Source organism: Mesocricetus auratus, unplaced genomic scaffold (genome assembly GCF_017639785.1).
Source record: "Mesocricetus auratus isolate SY011 unplaced genomic scaffold, BCM_Maur_2.0 Super-Scaffold_100014, whole genome shotgun sequence".
In the NCBI taxonomy this organism is placed as follows: domain Eukaryota; kingdom Metazoa; phylum Chordata; class Mammalia; order Rodentia; family Cricetidae; genus Mesocricetus; species Mesocricetus auratus.
Window position 1 is genome coordinate 6855550 of NW_024429197.1, and position 21817 is coordinate 6877366.

Sequence of the window (21817 nt, forward strand, 5' to 3'; positions counted from 1 at the left end):
TAATAGGACCTCATTTAGCCCAGGTTCATTCTGGACTCACTGTGTTGAGGCCAAGATTGAACTTGTGATTCTTCTGCCTGTACTCCCAAGTGCTGGACTTATAGGCATACATCATTACTCTCAGCTGGTTTTCTTTACTTTAAAAGAGAAAACAGAGGCCAGTGAGATGGCTTTTTGGATAAATTTCTTGCTATCTGTGCAAGCCTCATGTGATGACCTTGTCTACAGTTGCGAGTTCTAGGACAGCCAGAACTATGTGGAAAGACCCTCTCTTAAAAAAATTAATACAAAACCCTAGAGATACTTAGAAGCAGAAAGTGCAGAGAGTACAGGATTTGTATATAATACAGAGGCGAAAATTTTTAAAATTAAAATGGAGCTAGGAGGTGGTCCACACCTTTAATCCCAGTACTCAGAGGAAGAGGTAGGTGAATCTCTTTGAATTCCAGTACAGCCAGGACTACATAGAAACAGCCTGCTTCAAAAATAAACAAAACAAAACAAAAAACCACTCCGGAGGCTGAGGATAAGGACTTCTGCTCCGGCAAGACCTGCGGTGGATCTATGAGTTTGAGCCAGCCTGGTCTACAGAGTGAGTTCCAGAACAACCAGGGCTACACAGAGAAACCCTGTCTCAGAAAAACAAAGCAAAAAAGTAAAGTAGAGACATTCTCTATACATAATAAGATTCCTCCAAATGCAGTAGTTCCTTATTTACTTTATTCAACACACAACAACTGTTACAATTAATTGTAACTAATTGTTACAAGTAATTGAATTTCTAAAGTGGTAGATAAAATTGTATAAAATTATTTGTATCAGACTATGTATGTAATCTGTTTTGAAGTAATGCATATTTGTAGCGTGTCAGAATCTACTGAAGGAGCATATGTATTACCTTGATGAGATAATTTTTATTATGAGAATACCTAACACCTACTCTTGGCATTTTTCAAGAATACAGATTTATTGTTGTTTACTGTAGTCACCATTTATTTGTTTTATAGATTTTTGTTTTGTGTTTTGTTTTACAAGGCAGGGTTTCTCTTTGTAGTCCTGACTTTCTTGGAACTTGCTTAGTAGACCAGGCTGGCCTGGAACTCACAGAGATCCACCTGCCTCTCTGCCTTGCGGCGCTGGAATTAAAGGCATGCACCATCACTGCCTGGCTATTCCATAGATCTTTTAGAAATTGTTTGCAAGTTAATATTTATGCCCCAGGAACATTGGATTTTGTAAATTTTACATTAAATATGAACATCCGATGTTAGGTTTTTGTGAAATAGTTTTAGAATATTGATTTTGAATTGCTTTTGATTGGTAAGAACCACTGAATCCTGTTTGGCCTTAGAGAGATTGCTTTGCTATCTTAATGGATTTATTTGTTTGTTTTGATTTTTCAAAATAATTTTAGCTAATAGTTTTAGTTGAGCAGCTTTATTGTTTAAAGACTGAATTCTCTTTGCTACCATCATTTATTTGGTCTGATTACATTGTAATACACCAATGGGGTAATTTGTGAGGATTTTTCCTCATCTGCCATATGAGGCTTTCTGTAAAGACTCCATTGGGAGAATGTAAACTCTACCGTTATGTATGAACATGTTGTATTAAGTACCAGTTTGAACTAGGAATAGGAGAAATTGATATTTTAGTCAGGAAAAAAAATGAGGCTTACAGCTTTTTTTGTGTGTGTATTTACGAGACAGGATTTCTCTGTATTGTTTTGGAGGCTGTTGGTCCAGCCTGGCCTCGAACTCACAGAGATCCACCTGCCTCTGCCTCCCGAGTGCTGGGATTAAAGGCGTGCGCCACCACTGCCCGGCAAGGCTTACAGTTTTTTAGAAACTGGAAAGTCATTTTTAGTACATCATTGTCAAATATGTGCAACTATGAAGTAGAATAGTAAACATCTAGTATGAAATGTTACAGTGGTACTTTTAATAATGGCCAGAATATAGTTTGATAATGTCCATTTTAAAAACAGTTAAATAAGAAAAGTATGATTGTTTTTCACTGCTCAGATATACTTGTATTGTATTGCTTGTAACTAGGCAATATAACAGAATCCAAATTGCATATTTTCTTTGGAGCATTTTGAAACCTATACTATGAATCAAGACTTTGCAAAAATTGGGAACAGGAAAATCCCTACTGTGGAATGTGGGTACATAGTGTGTGAAAATCGTCTTTCTGTGGATTTCTGAAAGGTTTGCTTTCCTCAGCAGCTTACTGTGTATGGCTTCTTTGTTTCAATGGTCCCTGCTGCTTCTGACTTCTGTTCCAGCACCATGAAGTTCCAGGCAGATACTGCTGTCAGTAGAACCCTATCTTAGTTCTAGAGATTATGAAGGTTGCCTGTGTTAGTTCATTTTTTCAGTGATGGCATAATTACGGGATTGCTATTCCAATTGAAACCCATGAATTTCATTTATATTGTTGCTCAAATGCTGACCGTCGTTACCAGTGTTAAAAGGCTTCTAGTGTGCTTGAAGATTCTGGTTGTTTTTTGCTACCTCTATGAACCTTGTTTATTTTGTTTTGCATTTATTCTAACAAACATCGATCATTTATTCTGCACAAAATTGGGTCAAATAAGTAGTAGGAAAGAACTGTATTGAGTTTATGTAATGATGCTTTAGGTTGTTTTTGCTATTTTTTACTTCTATGTATGAATGTCTCTCTCTCTCTCTCTCTCTCTCTCTCTCTCATATATATATATATATATATATATATATATATATATATATATATTTGGTTTCCTTAAGGCAAGAAGAGGGTATCAGATCCCCTGTAACTGGAGTTACAGGCAGTTGTGAGTCACTTAATGTGGGAACCCTTATCTCCAGCCTCTTGAATGTTTTTTTTTGTTGTTGTTTGTGCTTGTTTTTGTTTTTGTTGGTGTTCGATTTTTGTTTTGTTTGTTGTTTGTGTGTTTAAGACAGGGCCTTTTTATGTAGCCCTGGCCAACCTGGAACTCACTATATAGACCAGGCCGTCCTGGAATTCAGCCTGCCTATGCTGGCCTTAAAGGCATGCCATCATCATGCCCAACTTTTGAATTGTATTTTGATAGCCATTTCTTAAAATGGAGATAGCAGCAAGGTAGTACAAAGTAGTGATGATCACTCTCATTTTTACTACCTTTTTATTTTATGTGCATGTGCCTGTGTGGCACAGAACAGGGCGAGTATGCAGGAGCCCATTCTCTTCATCCACCATGTGGGCTCCTTAGATCAAACTCAGGCCATCACATGTGGCAGCAAGTGTCCTTACTCACTTAGTTTCTTTCTGCCCATTTTCTTAATTTTTAACCTTTGGTTAGCTAGTTTCTGTTAATTGGTTCGTTTTTGAAGTTATGACTTTTGCTTACTCTCCTAAGATCAAGCATACATTTATTTATAAGCTCAAACTTGCTGAGCTTCTATCTTCATGTAGTTTTAAAATCTTTAGATTAATTTTTCCTTCTGTGTTCTAATCTTTAATTTTCAGCCATCGTTAGAATATTTCCATTTCACCTTTATCTCTATTTTATATATTGCATTACTATTCTCCTGCATTAAAATGGAGTAATCTTTAAAGTCCTTTATCCTTTCTATGCCCTCATATGCACAACCTTTTTGATTTAAGTCTTGTCCACTTATTCATTTTCTTATGTTATTTCACTTAACATATAAATTATTTTGTTGATATTTAATTGCATTTCCTTTCTCTAGGCCACTCTGTCTTCAAGACTTCTGTTACAAAGTGGTCAGATCAGTTTAATGAAAATACAATATGTTTTACTGTTTTTTGTTTTTGTTTGGTTTTGCTAAAGATCAGTTTTCTTCCATTAGTGTTAAGGTCAAGTGTAATTTTCAGCATATCCAAGATTTTGACATTATGATTCGATGCTACCGTCTGCAAAGTCCACAATGGAGAACCATATAGTTGAGTCACAAAAATTGCAAGAAGCTATCATAATGTTTTAAATAGGCTTATAGTTTATTTGGGATCATATTCATAGCTCTTCTCTGCTGAATGTGACCTGTGGGCTACAAACTAGACATAGCTAGACCATGACCATCTCTGCTTGATCCCCCACTGCTTTCCAGACTGTCTCCTTAGCTAAGTGTGTGCTATGCCGTCCTCTGCACATACCACATCTGATTTTCTCCCTGCCTCTGAATGCTTTGGGCCCCTCAGTCTATCCAAATACCTTGGGACCCATAAAGAAAGTCATCCATGATCCTCAAGTCTGTTAGCTTAGTTCATTTCTTTTAAGTTGCTTTGTGGATATTTTTCAATTCTCTCCACACAGAGTAAGCTCTTTTATATTTTTGGTTGTGAGCCTAGCCTTTAACGGCTGAGCCATCTCTCCAGCCCTCTAGAGTAAGCTCTTTTAAAGCAGGAATTCTACCCTATTTTTGCTTTGGTGCTTAGCAGTTTTGTGATAAATAACCATTAAACATCAAATATGAAATTATTAAACACAAAATTCCACTGATTGTTAATAAAGTGGAGATTTGTGTGTCCAAAGAAGAGTTTACCTTTTTGTTTTTTAAATTTTTATTTTTTATTTATTTATGTAATTTTGGTCTTTCGAGACAGTTTCTTTGGGGAGCCTGTCCTGGAACTTGCTCTGTAGACCTGCTCTGCCTCCCGAGTTCTGGGATTAAAGGCATGCGCCATCAACATCTGGCTTTTTTGTTTGTTTTTGATTTTTAAATGCTTGTTTCTTATTACCAAGCTAATTGTCGAGGTCAACATGAGATGAATAGATTGACAGCCATTAGTCTTCCAAAAAAGTAATTTCTTCAAGAAGATTTAGAAGTTTTTCAAGATATTTAGAATGTACTTCCAAGAAACAAGTCAAAATAGGAAGTTTTTGGGATCAACAAATTGGGGATTTTTACCTCCCTATATTTGAATATTTGAAGGTCAACACTGACTTCTGTTTTAAGATTTTAGAAAAATGGTCCCTTGGGTATTTGAGTCATAAAGAAGAATCTAGTGATGGAACTGGAGCCCTGAAAGATAGTTGCACAGCTGCCATAGAAGATAAGCCAAAGACTGAGCCTTGATTTTTGAGAAGCTGTGCTTGAGGAATTCTTTTTTGCATGTTTGTGCACTTTTTGCGCATATAGTGGTTGAGACGAAAACTGAAGGCTGTGGCACCAGAAAAGTTTCTTTTCAGTATTTTCATTGTTTATCTTGAATTTGTACTTATTAAAGATAACCCCCGCTTGCTTGCTGTCACATCAGAGTCCTTAGCTGGAGAATCCCAGATCACGTGTTACCTGAATGGAAAGTTAGCTGTTAGTGTTTGTATCTGTGCCATTATGAAGAATATGATGAGCTGCATGTGACAGTCCATGATTGTAGTCACAACACTGAAACTTGTAAAGGAGGGTTACATTGTGTAGCCCCTGACTCAAAAGAGAGTTCATCCAGAATGCTAATAAAGACATCTGGCAGGACTGGGGCTGTAATTCAATTGGTAGAGTGCTTTCTAGCAGCATTTGGGAGATGAAAGCAGGAGCAGTTCAAATCCATCCTCAAATGTGTATCAAGTTCAAGACCAGCCTGGAATACATGAAAGCCTGTCTTAAAAAATAAAAAGATAGCTGGGCTGGGAATATGACAGTGATAGAATGCTTGCCTAGCATGTGTGAGGCTATAGGTTCCAGCACTGCAAAACAAGCAAACAAAGAAAACCCTTGTTGGGATAGGCATGTAGTAGCTCAGTTGATAATTGTAACTTTTCACTTAGTCATGGTGCAAGTATAATCTAAGCACTTGGAAAGAAGCTCAGGTAGGTCACAAATTCAGTCTCTTCGGCTACATAATAGCAAATGGCTCTTAAAAAAAAGATTCTTCTCAGCTCCTTTGAGAAGTCGGTAAATACACCGCAAATGCGCTCTGGTTAGAAAATAACCACACCCTTTCACTTCTAACAAAATAAACTTGGAGGCCAGGAGATAAATATTCTTTCTGAATCTTATTAAACATGTTTTAGTTTTGTTTTCCATCAGTTCCATTTATTTTGGTTTCTCTGTGTAGCTTTGGCTGTCCTGGAACTCACTGTGTAGACCGGGCAGAGATCCACCTGCCTCTGTTTCCTGAGTGTTGAGATTAAAGACTGCCCAGCTGTTTTCCATCATTTCTTATGCTGTATATTACCTTTTGCATTCATCCTCTTAATTCTTTTCCTGAGTAATACCTTGGATGAAAGAGCTTTTAAAAGTATTTCCAGGATTTTGATAGCTTCCAAATTTATTCTGTACTTATCAATTAACAGTATCTTTAAGATCAGAAATTTCTGTGTAGACCAAGCTGGGCTTGAACTTGGTATTTTCCTACTTCAGCCTTTCAGGTAGTTGGGGGTTATAGGTATGCATTACAATACCTGGCTCAATCAGTGTCTTTAAAAGAATTTTAAAAGATTGTTTTAAAAGCAGAAGCAAGAAAGCAAGACTGTCTTACCTTGTTCTTTTGTTATATTATTCTTTGTAGCACGTTAATTACAAGTAAGAAATGTGTCTTTTTTGTTGAGTACCATTGACAATAGAAAAACAGGAGATGAGCTACTTGTAGCTTAAACAGACTTGTTTATTGTATGGCATGTAGTTGGAGAAAGGGAAATGACAGGAATAGGAAGGGTGGAGTAAGTGAGGCTCCATGGCCAGTTGAAAGTCTTTTGCTTTCCTGTGAGGTTGTTGTTGTTGTTTAGTATGAAATGTCTCTACGATAAGAAACCTTCATTTTTGCCAAGTTAGGAACATCATTTGAGAGAGAACAGCTAATGTTCAGCTATTTTGTTTTTTTGGTATTTTGAAACAGGGTTTCTCTGTGTAGCTCTGGCTGTCCTGGAACTCTGTGGACCAGGCTGGCCTCAAACAAGGAGATTCACCTGCTTCTGCCTCCTCAGTGCTGGGATTAAAAGTATGCACGACCACTGCCTGGCTTAAAATGTTATTCTTAAACTGTGTTTACTGTTATGACCCCTTTCTCTCTCTTTTTTTTTTAAATATGATTTAATATTCTGATCTACTCTAGTTCTATTGGAAAACCAACAATGAGAACAACTTTTTTTTTTTTAACTCACAACACTTTTAGGAATAAAAGACCAAATCAAGAGTGAACATTTCTGATTTAAATTCTAGGTCCTTTGTTCTCAAGATTTGTTTGCATATTAGGTTTAGCATTTGGATCTTCTCATCATGCTTATGTGCTGTTTCCTTGGGGCTCTAAACAACAAATCATATACATTGTATTTGTCTAAGCAGAAGAACCTTCTAGAATCTAGTGAGTCCTTTAGATGAGTATAGGAAAATAATCTAAAGCATTTCTATCATCTACTGGCACATTCTGTTGTCAAAAGTCACTGCTTGTGTTTCATAAACTTGGAACATTTTTATGAGGGCTATAATTGTTTGCCTGTACTGGTCCCTTTAAACTCGGGTCTGGACTCTGTTTTTGTGTGAGGATAGTTTAAAATAAACTGTCTAATGAAGCTTGTCTAAGTTCAGATCACTGGGAGATTGTGTTTTCCTACTTTCAAAGGTTACACTGTGATCTCTTAGCAGTGTACCAGGGACCTGGAAGCTTAAGATCATGGTGTCTGTCTTGGTGACAGATTGTAGAAAACAGTCTGTTGATGGTATTTTCTGGTTGATTAAAGCTTTGATTGTTGAAGTTCTATAGAGTACCATCGAGGAGAATCTCTCTCTCTCTCTCTCTCTCTCTCTCTCTCTCTCTCTCTCTCTCTCTCTCTCTCTCTCTCTCTCTCTCTCTCTCTCCTCTCTCTCCTCTCTCTCCTCTCTCTCCTCTCTGGACTTAGTATATTGTTTAAGGTAGAAGTTCCCTTGGGATGTTGCCTCCCACAAGTGTGTGTCTGTCTGCAGGTTGGCCTCTGGCTACATGGTGTCTTTACTGTGGAAGAACTGGCATGTTCAGTCCAGTCGTATCTACCATGTATGATAAACAAAACTACTGTTGGTGCTGACTCTTGTAGTTATATCCCTGCTTTGATGAGGACAGGATTTTTTTTTTACTAAGATAGTCAGTCATGTGTTTGTTGTCTTTTTAGATTTTTGATGCTGAGTTGTTGAAGTTTAAGGTCCTATAGCCCATGTCAAACATTCTCAATCTGTCACCAGTTAGTTAAAAGATATTGGAATCCATCTCTCGTCCCATCCATACTTAACAAGACTAGTAGCAAGAATTTAGGGATTAGAAATATTACGTACTTTGTTCTACTACCTTTCAACAAGGATCAGCATGTGAAGTTGAAATTTCCTGACCAGAACTTGAAAGACAATATAATACCCTGGGCCTTGACTCCAGAAGGAGCTCTCTAATATGGGTTTACTAGTTGGTGGTAAATTCTTGAGTTGCCAACTATTAGACCTCTATGTCCAGATATTATCTTATATTTATGGAGTAAGGTCCCTGAGTTCTCCTCTTTCCTTCCACAGGGCAAGCAGGAGGACTTCAAGACGACAGTTCTGGAGGGTATGGAGACGGCCAAGCATCAGGTGAGGGTGGCGTTAGATGCTTGCCACTTTAGCAAGAGCCGCCAAACCAGGGAGTGATTGATGCTTGCAAGTGTTTTTGGCTATAGTATTCTTATTGTAGCCAGAAGCACAGGGTACTGTAACCCACCGGACAGAGTAGTTAAAGTAGAGAGCGTAGCCAGAACAAAGGCAAGCAGTCTATTGAAGTCCTCAGGCCGATCTCAGCCCTCCATTCTTCTTCATGTTTTTGAGGAAATGACGGGTACTTTTCTCGGGAATCACGGGACCTTTAAAGAGAAATGTAGCACTAGACACAGACAAGAAGTGTGAACTCAAGTCTTAATGCTGAGGTATTCTAGGACTAGACTATAGGTGACATCTTAGTGGTAGGTATAATTGTTGGTGTTGGGTACAGTTGAATTAATTTGTTTCTAGGGTAAGCATCACCCTTTTTAAAAAGTATATTCAAAGGGCTTTCTCTTCTTGGACCAAACTTTGGAATTTTACTTCTAGGAAAAAGTAAAGGATTTATAGGGCCATCATTTGGAACAGTTAAGTTTCTTCCAAGAATCTGAAGTAACAACTTTGTGTTCCATCCTTTTCGTCTTTGAAGTGTGTGTGTGTGTGTCTGTCTGTCTGTCTATGTCTGTCTGTGTCTGTCAGGGCCCAAAGCTGGTTTATTTAGACACTTGGATAAAACTGGAATACATATTACTTACCGTTGAAGGCTGTCTATTTTTTGTAAGTATAGATTAAGATTATTTATGCAGTTTGTGTCTAGCAGGCTCAGGACATATTTGTGTTTTATTTTTGGATCACAGGTAGTTCCTTGGAGATAGAGCAGTTGGTAGTTGGTAGTGAAGTTGATTTGGATTGTTTAGAGTGGAGATCTTTCTATTCAAGGACCAGAGGTTTGTAATCAATACATGCTTACCTCAGAGGGGTATATTTCTCTTTCAGAGAGATTGCCTTTACTGAGTGATGCAGGAGATCTTCCTTGAAACTTGATCAGGGACAGCCTCTAGAGTCTTAATCTCAAGGAAACAAGTTTTCTTGTTTTTTTTTTTTTGTTTGTTTTTTTATGAAATGTTCCTTCCTCTTTGCTTAAATGAACAGATAATGCATTGTTGGTATAATAGCAAACTTTGATGTGAAACTGTAGAGCATGATTTTGGGTATTCCCAGGAGGGTGGTGAATGTTGTGAATCCTCCAACCCTTTTTTAGTTTAGATCTTGCCATGTTCAGAAGCACACACATGTGATATAATCAGTTTAAAACATGCCTAAGTGGTCAGCATTCTTCTCCAAAATGAAGCCAGGTAACCCTTGAGGGTTTCTTCTTGTCAGGATTGTATCTTGATTTCTTCAAGTCCGTGTTGATGTGTGTCTTCTAAATCTGAGAGCTAGAAGGGAGCTTGAAGTCGTCTTGTCCTGCCTTTAAACAGTAGTGTTGTACATTCACCACTTATGAAGTTGTCTTGGCCTGCTTTTAAACAGTAGTGTTACACATTCACCACTTATGAAGTCGTCTCGTCCTGCCTTTAAACAGTAGTGTTGTACATTCACCACTTATGGGTTAGACCTTGAAGTCGTCTCGTCCTGCCTTTAAACAGTAGTGTTGCACATTTACCACTTATGGGTTAGACCTTGAAGTCGTCTCGTCCTGCCTTTAAACAGTAGTGTTGCACATTCACCACTTATGAAGTCGTCTCGTCCTGCCTTTAAACAATGGTGTTGTACATTCACCACTTATGAAGTCGTCTCGTCCTGCCTTTAAACAGTAGTGTTGTACATTCACCACTTATGAAGTCGTCTCGTCCTGCCTTTAAACAGTAGTGTTGCACATTCACCACTTATGAAGTCGTCTCGTCCTGCCTTTAAACAATGGTGTTGTACATTCACCACTTATGAAGTCGTCTCGTCCTGCCTTTAAACAATGGTGTTGTACATTCACCACTTATGAAGTCGTCTCGTCCTGCCTTTAAACAATGGTGTTGTACATTCACCACTTATGAAGTCGTCTCGTCCTGCCTTTAAACAATGGTGTTGTACATTCACCACTTATGAAGTCGTCTCGTCCTGCCTTTAAACAATGGTGTTTTACATTCACCACTTATGAAGTCGTCTCGTCCTGCCTTTAAACAATGGTGTTGTACATTCACCACTTATGAAGTCGTCTCGTCCTGCCTTTAAACAGTAGTGTTGTACATTCACCACTTATGGGCTAGACCCTGAAAGAAACTCAAAGAAGCTTAGTGAGTTGGCTAACAATAAAGCAGCTGCTGTGAAGTGAAGAACCCAGGGACTTCGCTTCTTAGAGTACAGACTTCTGCATACTGACGGCAGTATACTTATCCTAAAGATAAAAACTGTAATTCTGAGAATTCATGACTTTGCTTTTCTCTTCCTGTCTTTACTCTTTTCATTTTAAAATCGTTGTAGGGCTTGATATACTTCTGATTTTAAGAAAAGACTTTTTATGTAGATCCCATCAGGCTTTTGTTTATATTTTCAGCCTGGAATCTAGTTAATTTATCTCTTTTATTTAAAAATATAATCAGAGGCAAATGATACACAGAGGCTTCCTTTCTCTCACTTTTTGTCACGACCACCTCGACCAGCAAGGAAGACGCAACTCAGGAATCCTTCTCACAAGCAGTTTATTCAGGACCTTGAACAAATCTTCTGACCCCAGGGAGTGCCCGCCCACAGCTTAAAAAGGCCCTTGAGCGGCCAACCCCAGTAAGCCATGTTACTGGGCGACAGCAGATAGGTCCACATACGAGGAAGCAAGCCTGATATCCAGCCTTGACCAAATAAGGAGTTGTTTATCACAGAGAGCACTTGCTATTAGGCTAGCAGAGGCGGAAGCCAGCACCATCTTAAGGGTGCCGCATTTCGCAGCTCTCTACAACTTTTCTGTTATTTAGACTATTCAAAATGCCATTTGCATCTCATAGAAATCAGGGCAAATGATTATGTGGCATAAAGTGAGTCCTACTTCTTGCTTCATTCTTTTTTTTTTTTTTTTTTGGTTTTTCGAGACAGGGTTTCTCTGTGGCTTTGGAGGTTGTCCTGGAACTAGCTCTTGTAGACCAGCCTGGCCTCGAACTCACAGAGATCCGCTTGCCTCTGCCTCCCAAGTGCTGGCATTAAAGGCGTGAGCCACCACGCCCAGCTTTGCTTTGAAAGACCCCAGGCGGGGGACTTTCACGGGAGGGAGACCCGAACCCAAGGAACAACGAGACCACGAGCTTGGATGCAACAGCAAGAGGCTTTATTGATAATACACGGGTACCCGGGGGCGTCTCAGTCTCGGGAACTGAGAGCCCCGAGCTGGGGACTCAGGGGTTCTTTTATAGCAAAAAGCGCAGTACAGAAGCGAGAAGCCTAGTTACAGGACCCTGATTGGGCAATTTAAATGAGGCTGGGGCTCAGAACGAGGGCAATTGAGGTTTTGCTTGGAACTCAAGTCTCGGCCTTGGCCCTATCTGAGGAACAATAGGTCTCTGTGCTTGCCCAATCTTGCTGGGCTGGCCATCTGGTCAGAGCTCCCTTCTGATAGCAATGACTATTCAGCCATTCAGCCATGAGGACCTTGAGCTGAGCTCCTTTCTGATAAAAAAATGACTATTCAGCTGCACCAGCCTGTGTAGACTGGGCCGGGGTCTTTCAGCTTCATTCTTTTATAGTTGACTCAGCTTGCAAAATTTAGGTTGTTCCTTTAAAAAACAAGGTTTGTATGTTTTTAGAGACAGCATCAGATGATTAGGAAGGGCATTATAGTTCAGGGTACTTGTAGTCTGGAAGGAAGGTCATTCTAGAACTTAACTGTGTGAGGGATGGGAGATAGGACTGGGGCTTTTAAAAACTTAAGACAATATCTTTGTAACTTTCTGAATTTCTAGACTAATAGATTGTATTAAGTGCACTCAAACACAGAAATGAAAACTTTTCCAGAGCCAAGTGCAAATTACTTCGGAATTCTATGTACTATCAGTCACTTAAATAACAAAAGACATGCTCCATGTCAGCAGGCTTCCTGTGAAGGAGATGGTGTGAGTGTGAGAATTTTGATCTGCCTTGTTGGCATACTGAGGAGAGTGCCAGGCTTGCACATGGCCACGCTGGGCCTGTGCTCTTGGGCAGTCACCTCAGAGCTCCTAGAGGCTTTTCCGCTGAGAACTTGGTTTCACAGTGTCCATGCAGGAAGATAGAGCTGCAAAGCAGTACAGTTTCTGATGTGTTTATACCACCTTTTTATTTCCTTTAATTGCATTTGTATAATATTTTTGATTTCTGATTTAGAGAAGTACTTTGAAATTGCCATGTCAAGTAAATAACTTATCTTAATTGTTACATATTCTTCAGATGCCCAGAGTTGGCCAAGTGTATGAGAAGTTTCCCTAAGAATACGTGCGTCTTGGAACCAAATGTCATATGAAATATTTGGGGATTTTTTCCATGTAGTTTTTTCCTGCTGTTATTGAAAAATAATCTGTTGTAGAAATGTTAAGTAATTGATCATTTAAAAAAATTTTTATTTATTATGTATATAGTATTGTGTCTACATATATCCCTGCAGGTCAGAAGAGGGCACCAGATTTCATTACGGATGGTTGTGAGCCACCATGTGGATGCTGGGAGTTGAACTCAGGACCTCTGGAAGAGCAGCCAGTGCTCTTAACCTCTGAGCCATCTCTCCAGCCCCAACTGATCACTTTTTAAGTATACTGGATATAATAACAGTATAGCTAAGGAAAAAAATTATTTTTGGCAAGCCAGAAAAGGGTTTTGTTAATGTTTTGTTTGGGTATATGATGGGGTTTTGCTGTAGCCCAGGTTGGCCTTAAATTTATGATCACCCGGCCTTAGCATCTAGAGTGCTGGCGTTATGACGCAAATCACCATGGTCAGCTGAGAAGTGGAGTTTAATGAGGATCTGATAGAGATGGTCATCTTCATGTTAATAGTGTACACATGAACTATATAGGAGTAATTTATTAAGTATTTGGTTGAAGTACTAAACAGTAATGTGTAGATAACTGTTCATACTGTTCATTATAAGGATTTGAGATATTTTGGGATTTGACTTTTGTGTTTTGTTCGGTTGCTTTGGTTGGGGACAAGGACATCAAAACTGTATAATTTTAGAAAATTTCTGTCCCTGCTTGCATTTCCTCCACCTCTACCATCACCTTTTATTTAGTAATGTGCAACACATGATTTTTGCCCTTACCATTTTGTGCTTCTGTCTGAGAACAGGTTTTTTTTTCTTTGGTTTTTACGAGACAGGGTTTCTCTGTATTGTTTTCGAGGCTGTCGGTCCAGCCCAGCCTCGAACTCACAGAGATCCGCCTGCCTCTGCCTCCCGAGTGCTGGGATTAAAGGCGTGCGCCACCACCGCCCGACTGAGAACAGTTATTTTTAATGTGTGGCCTCTGTTAGCACTGGTCAGTTTTACTTGGCCTTTTTGTTAACTCAGTTTTTTAAGTAGTGATTGTCATTTGGGTGTCATCATAGAAACAGATGCCTTAGTAGAATAGCTACAGTTTTCAAGTTAAATTTGTGTCTGCTGTGTTCCTTCTTTTTTTTTAAGTTATTTATTTTTTACATTCCAATCCCAGTTCTCCTGCCGCCTCTCCTCCCAATCCCTCCACTTCCCTTACCCCTACCCCACCTCCCACCTGCTCCTTGGAGTGGCTAAGGCCTCCCCTAGGAAGTCTAAGTCTGTTCCATCATCTTGTTGACGTAGGACAAAGGCACCTCTCCACCCCCACACCCCTGTGTCTAGGCTGGACAAGGCATCTCTCCATATAGAATGGGCTCCACTAAGTCAGCTTGGGCATTAGAGTCAGATCTTGGCCCCACTGCCAGTGCCCCAGCTGCACCATTGTCACCTATATTAAGGGAGTCGAGTTTAGTCTTATGCAGGTTCCCCATTTGTCAGACATGAGTCTGTGATCTCTTACTAGCTCGGGTCTCTGCTGTGTCCCTAATTCTTTCTGTTCGTTCGTTCGTTCGTTCGTTCATTCATTTATTTGGTTTTTTGAGACAGGGCTTCTTTGATTTGTTTTGGAGGATGTCCTGGAACTAGCTCTGTAGACCAGGCTGGCCTCAAACAGAGATCCGCCTGCCTCTGCCTCCTGAGTGCTGGGATTAAAGGCGTGCGCCACCAACGCCCGCTGTGTTCTTAATTCTAATCTTTACTAATTCCTTTTGTCATTGCTTCTAACTTGTTTTATGACCTTAAAATATTAAATATAGGTACTTTTATATTACCTTGTTACTTACTATAATACTTTATGATATTGAATTCAGAAATTCTAAAATTGTACCATTTCTTGTCCCTTTCCTGTTTCTTCTTCTTCTTCTTCTTCTTTTTTTTTTTTTTTTTTTTTTTTTTTTGGTTTTTTGAGACAGGGTTTCTCTGTGGCTTTGGAGGCTGTCCTGGAACTCGCTTGGTAGACCAGGCTGGTCTCGAACTCACAGTGATCCACCTGCCTCTGCCTCCCGAGTGCTGGGATTAAAGGCGTGCGCCACCAACGCCCAGCCCCTTTCCTGTTTCTTGAGTAGAGGTTTGCTGGGGATTGGACCTAGGGCTAGTTAAGCACGTGTACATGCTAAGCACATGCTAAGTCTGAGCTGTACTCAGGTTCATCTGGCTGTTAGATACTGGTTTAGTGTAACCTCAGGGTTTGCCTGGTTTTCCAAGAATCCCTTACAAAGATGAGTTTACCCACTAGCTTATAAAATATTTAAAAGCCAGTTGAAACAATTTTAGAATAACTCATTTTATTTGTGTGTAGTATATGTGTACACTGTCATAACCGTATGTGTACCAGCATTTTGCTTGTATAGAGTGAAGCATTTCTAATGTTGCTGACAGAAAAAGTAAATTCTTGACCTTCTAACATAACCACTATAGTCTGCTTACTTCTCTCTGTGCCCACTTGGCAACACTAGATAATAGGACCAATGCCGCCTGCTGCTGATGAGATTGTGTATTTTTCTGTCTTTGAGTTTTTAACCTTCAATTTTCCATCCCATGCTTCAATCTCAGATGAAGGCTTGTGATTCCATTCTTTACTCCTGGCCTCTATTGGTGTACTTTCCTTTAATTTGTACTTTCCTTTAGCTTTTGTTGTGTGCTATGATGCTTATTTTAATTAGAGTATAATTTAGTGTTAACCCATTTGATGAATGAAAATATTCTAATTGCCTTGTTATAAAGTAATTCATTAATAAACTTTATGTTTTGAGATGCTAAACTTGAAATTTTAACCCTTGAAGCAAAATTTAAAAAACAAACAAAATACTTTTAAGGCAGGTTCAGCCTATGAATTAGGCAAAGCCTTACAGATCTTTCTGGGTAGAAGGGGACTTTGAGGTTTCATCATCGGGCAGTCTGTAGCCACTTGCTCTGTTCTAGTGGTCCTCTGCTTCCTTTGCTAGGTGTGGAGGGTGCAGCTTTTCAGAGCAGACTTCCCCATGACCGGATGACTTCTCAGGAAGCAGCATGTTTTCCAGACATCATCAGTGGGCCTCAGCAGACACAGAAGGTTTTTCTGTTCATCAGGAACCGCACAGTAAGTATATTTCAATACCTCCCTTTTTTTTCACTTGGATTTTGAAAAATACCTATGACTTTTATAGGGAATATAGAGAACAAAAATAGGACAGAAAATTTTTGTAATATTCTTACCCTGTATATATGTAACCATTGCCAGAGATAAATTATTTTTCCTTTAGGTATTTCAGATTGGTTTTTATTGTTTTTGATTTTGTTCATGTGTGTATGCATGTGTGCTCACGTGAGTATTTGCATGTCAGTGGTAGCCTGAAGTGTCAGATGTCCTAGAGCTGGAGCTACGGTTGTGAGCCATCTAACGTGGGTACTGGAAACTGATGTGTATAAAGTTTTATGTCTAAGGTTGGCTTCTGTTTGCATGCATTTTTAGGGTCCTTCTCATATCTCATAAATATATTAAGAATATACATTTAAACAGAATTTGTCTCAACTCTTTTGGGATGGGCTGGGGTGGGGAATGTGCTAGAGGTTGACTTAAGGCTGTTTATATACTAGGCGAGTGTACCGCTTGAGCCATGTCCCCAGCTGGACACAAATTACTTTAAACAGTACTTTGCCTTTCTCTTCAGAGCTGTGCACTTAACTCTCTGTTCTGTCACCTGGTTTAATTTCTTCTAGTTTTAATGATTAATATCTTTATAATATTAATCCTGATAGTTGGACCATAGTTTTACTATTAATAAGTTAAATTTCCATTTTCACTTTGCTGTAATTAAACTGTGACTAGTTTTAATGGTCTTGGTTTTGTATCTAGTAATTAATAACCTACTATGTGCATGATTCTCAGTTCATGTAAATAGAACCTCAATTTGTAAAAACCAAAAGTTTGTATACATATTTTTCAGTACCCAAAGATTAAAAAGATGCACTTTAATAGTGATTATACCTGGAGTAACAATGTCAAAGGTTAGGAACATTTTTAGTATTTTATTGCAGATTATATACCAGAAAGACTGAACTATTAAATACTCTCATTGTCCTGCCCTTATCCATCTTATTTCTATTTCTTATGTTACTGAGGCTGACTGCTTTTTTTGTATTTAGTTGTCATTTGTTTGCTGTAATTTTTTTATATTCTTTGTCAAAAAGTTCTTTAGCTATCAGGCATAGTAGCCTTGCCTTTAACTGCAGCACTCAGGAGGCTGAGGCAGGAGGATCTCATTCAAAGTTAGCCTAAGGTACATACTAAGACCCTACCTCAAAACAAAAGGTGTTATTTATAACTTGCCTACCCTTTCCTCAGAGCATCTACAGAGCTGTTAGTTATTTTAAGTACATCTCTGAGATGTCTTGAGCATGCTTGCTTTTTAGCCACCACTCCTTTTAATTTGGCTGCTAGGTTGTACAACCAGTGCTAAGTTTGTATCACTAAATACCATATGGCTAAGTGACAGGTAGCTTATATTGGAGTTTTGAAACACAGAAAAGTCAGGTTAATTTAATGAGTGGAAATGTCTTAGTTTATACGTCTTGAATTTGAGCTGTTGTTGGAACCTGCTCCAATGAGTCAGCTGGGTTACCTGAGTAGGGGCTTGAGGATTGAGAAAAGGCAGATAAAAGAAACAAGAGACAGAAACACAGGGTAGATTCAGGAGGACTACCCAACCCATGCCTTTTCAGCACACTGGACAGCCCCAAGTTTAATTTATATAGAGGCAAAGCAGAACAAAGAGCTGCACAGTCAATTAACCAGCTCCCTGCACTGTCTTTGAATCGAGGAGCAACCAGGCTCACTATCACATGAGTCCTGCTAGCAACAAGCAGCTTCATTACCTATCTTTATGTGCCTTTTGGCTGGCACCAGAAGCTCGTTAGTTAGATAATATGCTCTTCTCCATGGGCTTAATGAGAACTTTCTCATAGCTCTCAAGGAGACTGAAACAAGCAAGCTTTAACTCTAATGTCTTATAAGTCAGAATAGACTCCCGATGGAAACTGAGTCGCCGGTGGGCTTCCACAAGCTGTCTCATAATTGAATCAACAGGTTTTAAACATAACAATATTTGCTTTTGGGAAATTTTAGATAAAATTACCATAGTTTTGTTTCTTTTGAGGAGAGTTTTTGCTTCTTAAATTTGATTTTGGGGGGGGGGGGGTCCGAGACAGGGTTTCTCTGTATTGTTTTGGAGCCTGTCCTGGAGCTCACTCTGTAGACCAGGCTGGTCTTAACTCACAGAGATCCACCTGCCTCTGCCTCCCCAGTGCTGGGATTAAAGGTGTACACCACCAATGCCCGGCTGAGAGATGGTTTTAATAATGATTTCTGTCTTCTGTGGTTCATTTTCTGTGACCCAAAGTCAAGATTTGGTGAAGGATTGACCCACATTAGCATTGTAATTTCTCCTGAGTTGCTTTACATTGTAGTGATGGTATCACAGTGACCTTTGGCTATATCTTCTGTCTTTGACTTGATGACTAAAGTAGAGTTCTGACCTGAGCTTCATCCCAGGATGGAGAGAGGAAAGAGCTATGAAGTTGAAGAGCTTGAGCCTTGTATGTGGAGTGATTGCATTCTTCTTTGATTGTAGCTAGCTCTCCAAAAAGTGGAGTGTCTATGTAGCTCTAGCCATATTCCTTTGTAATTGGTTTATTTATATCTAACCAAATTAAATTCCTTAGTTAGAACTTATGCTACAGAACAGGGTTTGTTAATCTTTAACAGGACTTATATCTAATGGTATTTATCCCGCTTTGTATTTTGTAAGTGTGTGTGTGTTCACTTTGATGAGAATCCCTGTTAAAACTCATTGAGAACCATTGGCTATACTGTAATCATTTAATTCTTCACCTGTAGGCTTTGAAATAATTCGTTTTTCCTTTGTTTTCTTAAATATACTAAACATACTCTTGGCTTCATAGTATGTTGATTTTTTTCTCCTGTGTCTCACTGCATAGTCACATGCTTCCCAATTGGCCATTATGTGAAGTCCTCTCTGTCCTTTTCCTCTGGTCTTCTGTATATTCTCTTCATCATCACACTGCAGACCTTACCTCCTCTCAGTTATTATCTTAAAATTAGACTTATGGTGTAGTCTATGTTTGATTTTTCGCTGGTCCCATTCAGCAACTCATTTAGCTATACAACCCAGAACTGAGGGATCATCATTGGCACTTTTTAGCCCCTGTATGCCTGAATGATTATAATGGTTTTTGTCTGTTCAGTTATCTGGAATTATATAACCCCAGGTTTAAATCCTAGCTGTTTCTACTGGTTATTAGGCATATTCCTTCTTTAGGCCAAATAGTCTCCAACTTCAATAATTCAATAATTTAGTGCAGTTTTGTATGACACAATAGTTTCCTTGTCAGCATTGTAATGCTAGCTATTCATATGAAAATAAGAAACTCATAAAGTCTTAATAAGTGATTTTACAACTGGTCAGGTGACATGTGTCTGTGGGCATATAATATAACATATGTCATTTAAATATAGTTGCAGTTATGGTTGGACAACCCAAAGATTCAGCTGACATTTGAGGCTACTCTCCAACAGTTGGAAGCCCCTTACAACAGTAAGTACTATACTTGCTGGACTTCAGGAGCCTTATGGCTTCTGAGGGATTTTTGTTTTTCATTGACATTGACATTTTATTTCATCTTGTGATGTGCATAAATGACCTTTATAAAGCTCCATTTTTGTTTGTTTTCCTGATCTGTAAATTGTATTAATGTAGATGGCTAAGTGCTTCCCAGTTCTATTGTCTCACTTGGATTCATAGAATACTTTGGTATTTGATTGGCTAGTTACCTGGTTTTCTTTCAGTTTACCACCAACAAAGTCTTAGGAAGTTTTTGCCAGAATATATGAACATTGCTCATACCTTGCAAAGGTTTGTTCTCTATTTTATCTGTGCCATAATATCATTTTTAAAATGTTAATTTAGCTGGGTATGTGGGCACATGCCTGACTTAAGCATTCAGAAGGTGGGAAGCAGTTCAAGGTTAGCTTCAGCTATGTAGCAAGTTTGAGACCAGCAATCCATGCCCGGTCCCCAAATTTAATCATTTTGTATTATGTTACAGCCTAATAGTTGCGTAGCTTAGTTTGCTAAAGGTATCACATGACCAAGGGTCAACATGAGTTGTGTGTAGTATGACTTTACACTGGGGAAAGAAGTGTAAACTGTTAGAAATATAAAGGTTTTTAATTTACTTTATAGGTGATACTGTGCTTGTCCACCGAGTTCACAGCTACTTAGAACGCCATGGTCTTATCAACTTCGGCATCTATAAGAGGATAAAACCCTTACCAAGTAAGGACTCACTCACTCACCAAATGAACTAAGTGGTTTTAGTAATACTTTCAGGCTTGTGTTTAATATTCATGATATGTTTCCACCAGTGAAAATATTCCCAATATTTTAAGTTAAATTTAAGATAAGATAAATAAATGTACATTTCCCTGGATTTCCTGTTTGAAAGGGTCTTAGGAAAGGATTAATTTCCAACTTTTAAAGATTGGAATTAGAAAACTGTTAGAAATGTGAGAAGTCAATTATGCAAGCAAGAGGTTTGAGGCTTTCATCTTAGGATTCTTTTTTCTTTCTAAATATTTGTCCTTTTCATGTTTTTGAATAATGTCTGCCAGGGAGTTAAGACACAAGGACACTGATGAGAACTCAGAAGTTTTCCAGAAAGGAATGCTAACTTAAACAGAAGTAAAGTCTTAAAGAGAACAGCTCACACTGGTTCAGTTGTGAAGTGGCTGAGCAGCCCTCCCAGAGATTTGGCCACAGAACTTCCCATTCCTGACTAACACAACTAAAGCTTGTAAATTCGGGTATAAACTTAAAGCACTGTATTAAGTTTTTCAAGTTTCAGACATTTGTTATTTTCACAGTTTCTACAGTTTGAAAGTAACTGAATTGTTTAAGACATTATATAAAGAAACCAGAAGTTTTCAAGACAGGAAAAAAATACAAACTCCAAACTACAACAAAATACTCTTTTTACTCTCTTTTTTTTCTCCTTTTAGCTAAAAAGACTGGAAAGGTGATTATTATAGGTTCAGGTGTTTCTGGCTTGGCAGCAGCTCGACAACTACAGAGTTTTGGGATGGATGTCACACTTCTGGAAGCCAGGGTAAGAATTTTACTTTGGGATTAGAGGCCTGATTTAATGGAAACATGATAAGAAGTACCTGTTGCAAATTAAAGAATTGGACAATTTGTGCTTACCAAGACTGATTTGTGTAATAGAGTCCTTTTGGATACTGTATAGCTGGTAAAGTTTTTCCTGTAGCTTTTACTTATGTGATTGTTTGGTGTTAGGGATCAAACCCAGAGCTTTGCATATAGTAGCAGATGCTCTACCATTGGTCTGTGTTTCTAGATAGAATATTTTTGACAATACATTCTTAGAAAGTAATCAGTATGTGTAGATAATGTCAGAACATTTTTTACCATTAGCACTCTTTGTCTCTGTCTTTTTCTCTGTTTTAAGATTTGTAATTTGTTGGGCATTGGTGGTCCATGCCTTTAATCCCAGCTCATGGGAGGCAGAGGCAGGCGGATTTCTGTGAGTTTGAGGCCAGCCTGGTCTACAGAGCTAGTTCCAGGACAGCCTCCAAAACAATACAGAGAAACCCTGTCTGGGAAAACAAACAAACAAAAATATATATAATTATGTATTTTATGTATGTATCTGTGTGTGGAGATATGTGCATGTGAGCCCAGGTTCCCAAGGAATACGGAAGAGAGCATCAAATCTTCTGAACGTCAATACAGTT

The 21817-nt window shown here is 38.7% G+C and overlaps 1 protein-coding gene across 4 annotated transcripts in view; it reads left to right on the top strand.

The window, feature by feature from the left end:
• Kdm1a (lysine demethylase 1A) overlaps positions 1 to 21817 on the top strand; it is a 53487-nt gene that overhangs the window by 10864 nt on the left and 20806 nt on the right. For 2 of the 4 annotated variants that reach the window (XM_005081009.4, XM_005081010.4), the window contains exons 3-7: positions 8460 to 8519; positions 15954 to 16087; positions 19523 to 19601; positions 20250 to 20342; positions 21065 to 21171. In XM_005081009.4, coding sequence (XP_005081066.2) covers positions 8460 to 8519; positions 15954 to 16087; positions 19523 to 19601; positions 20250 to 20342; positions 21065 to 21171 — 473 coding nt within the window. The remainder of the gene's footprint in view (positions 1 to 8459; positions 8520 to 15953; positions 16088 to 19522; positions 19602 to 20249; positions 20343 to 21064; positions 21172 to 21817) is intronic. The other 2 variants (XM_013121260.3, XM_005081011.4) reach the window with 1 other exon arrangement.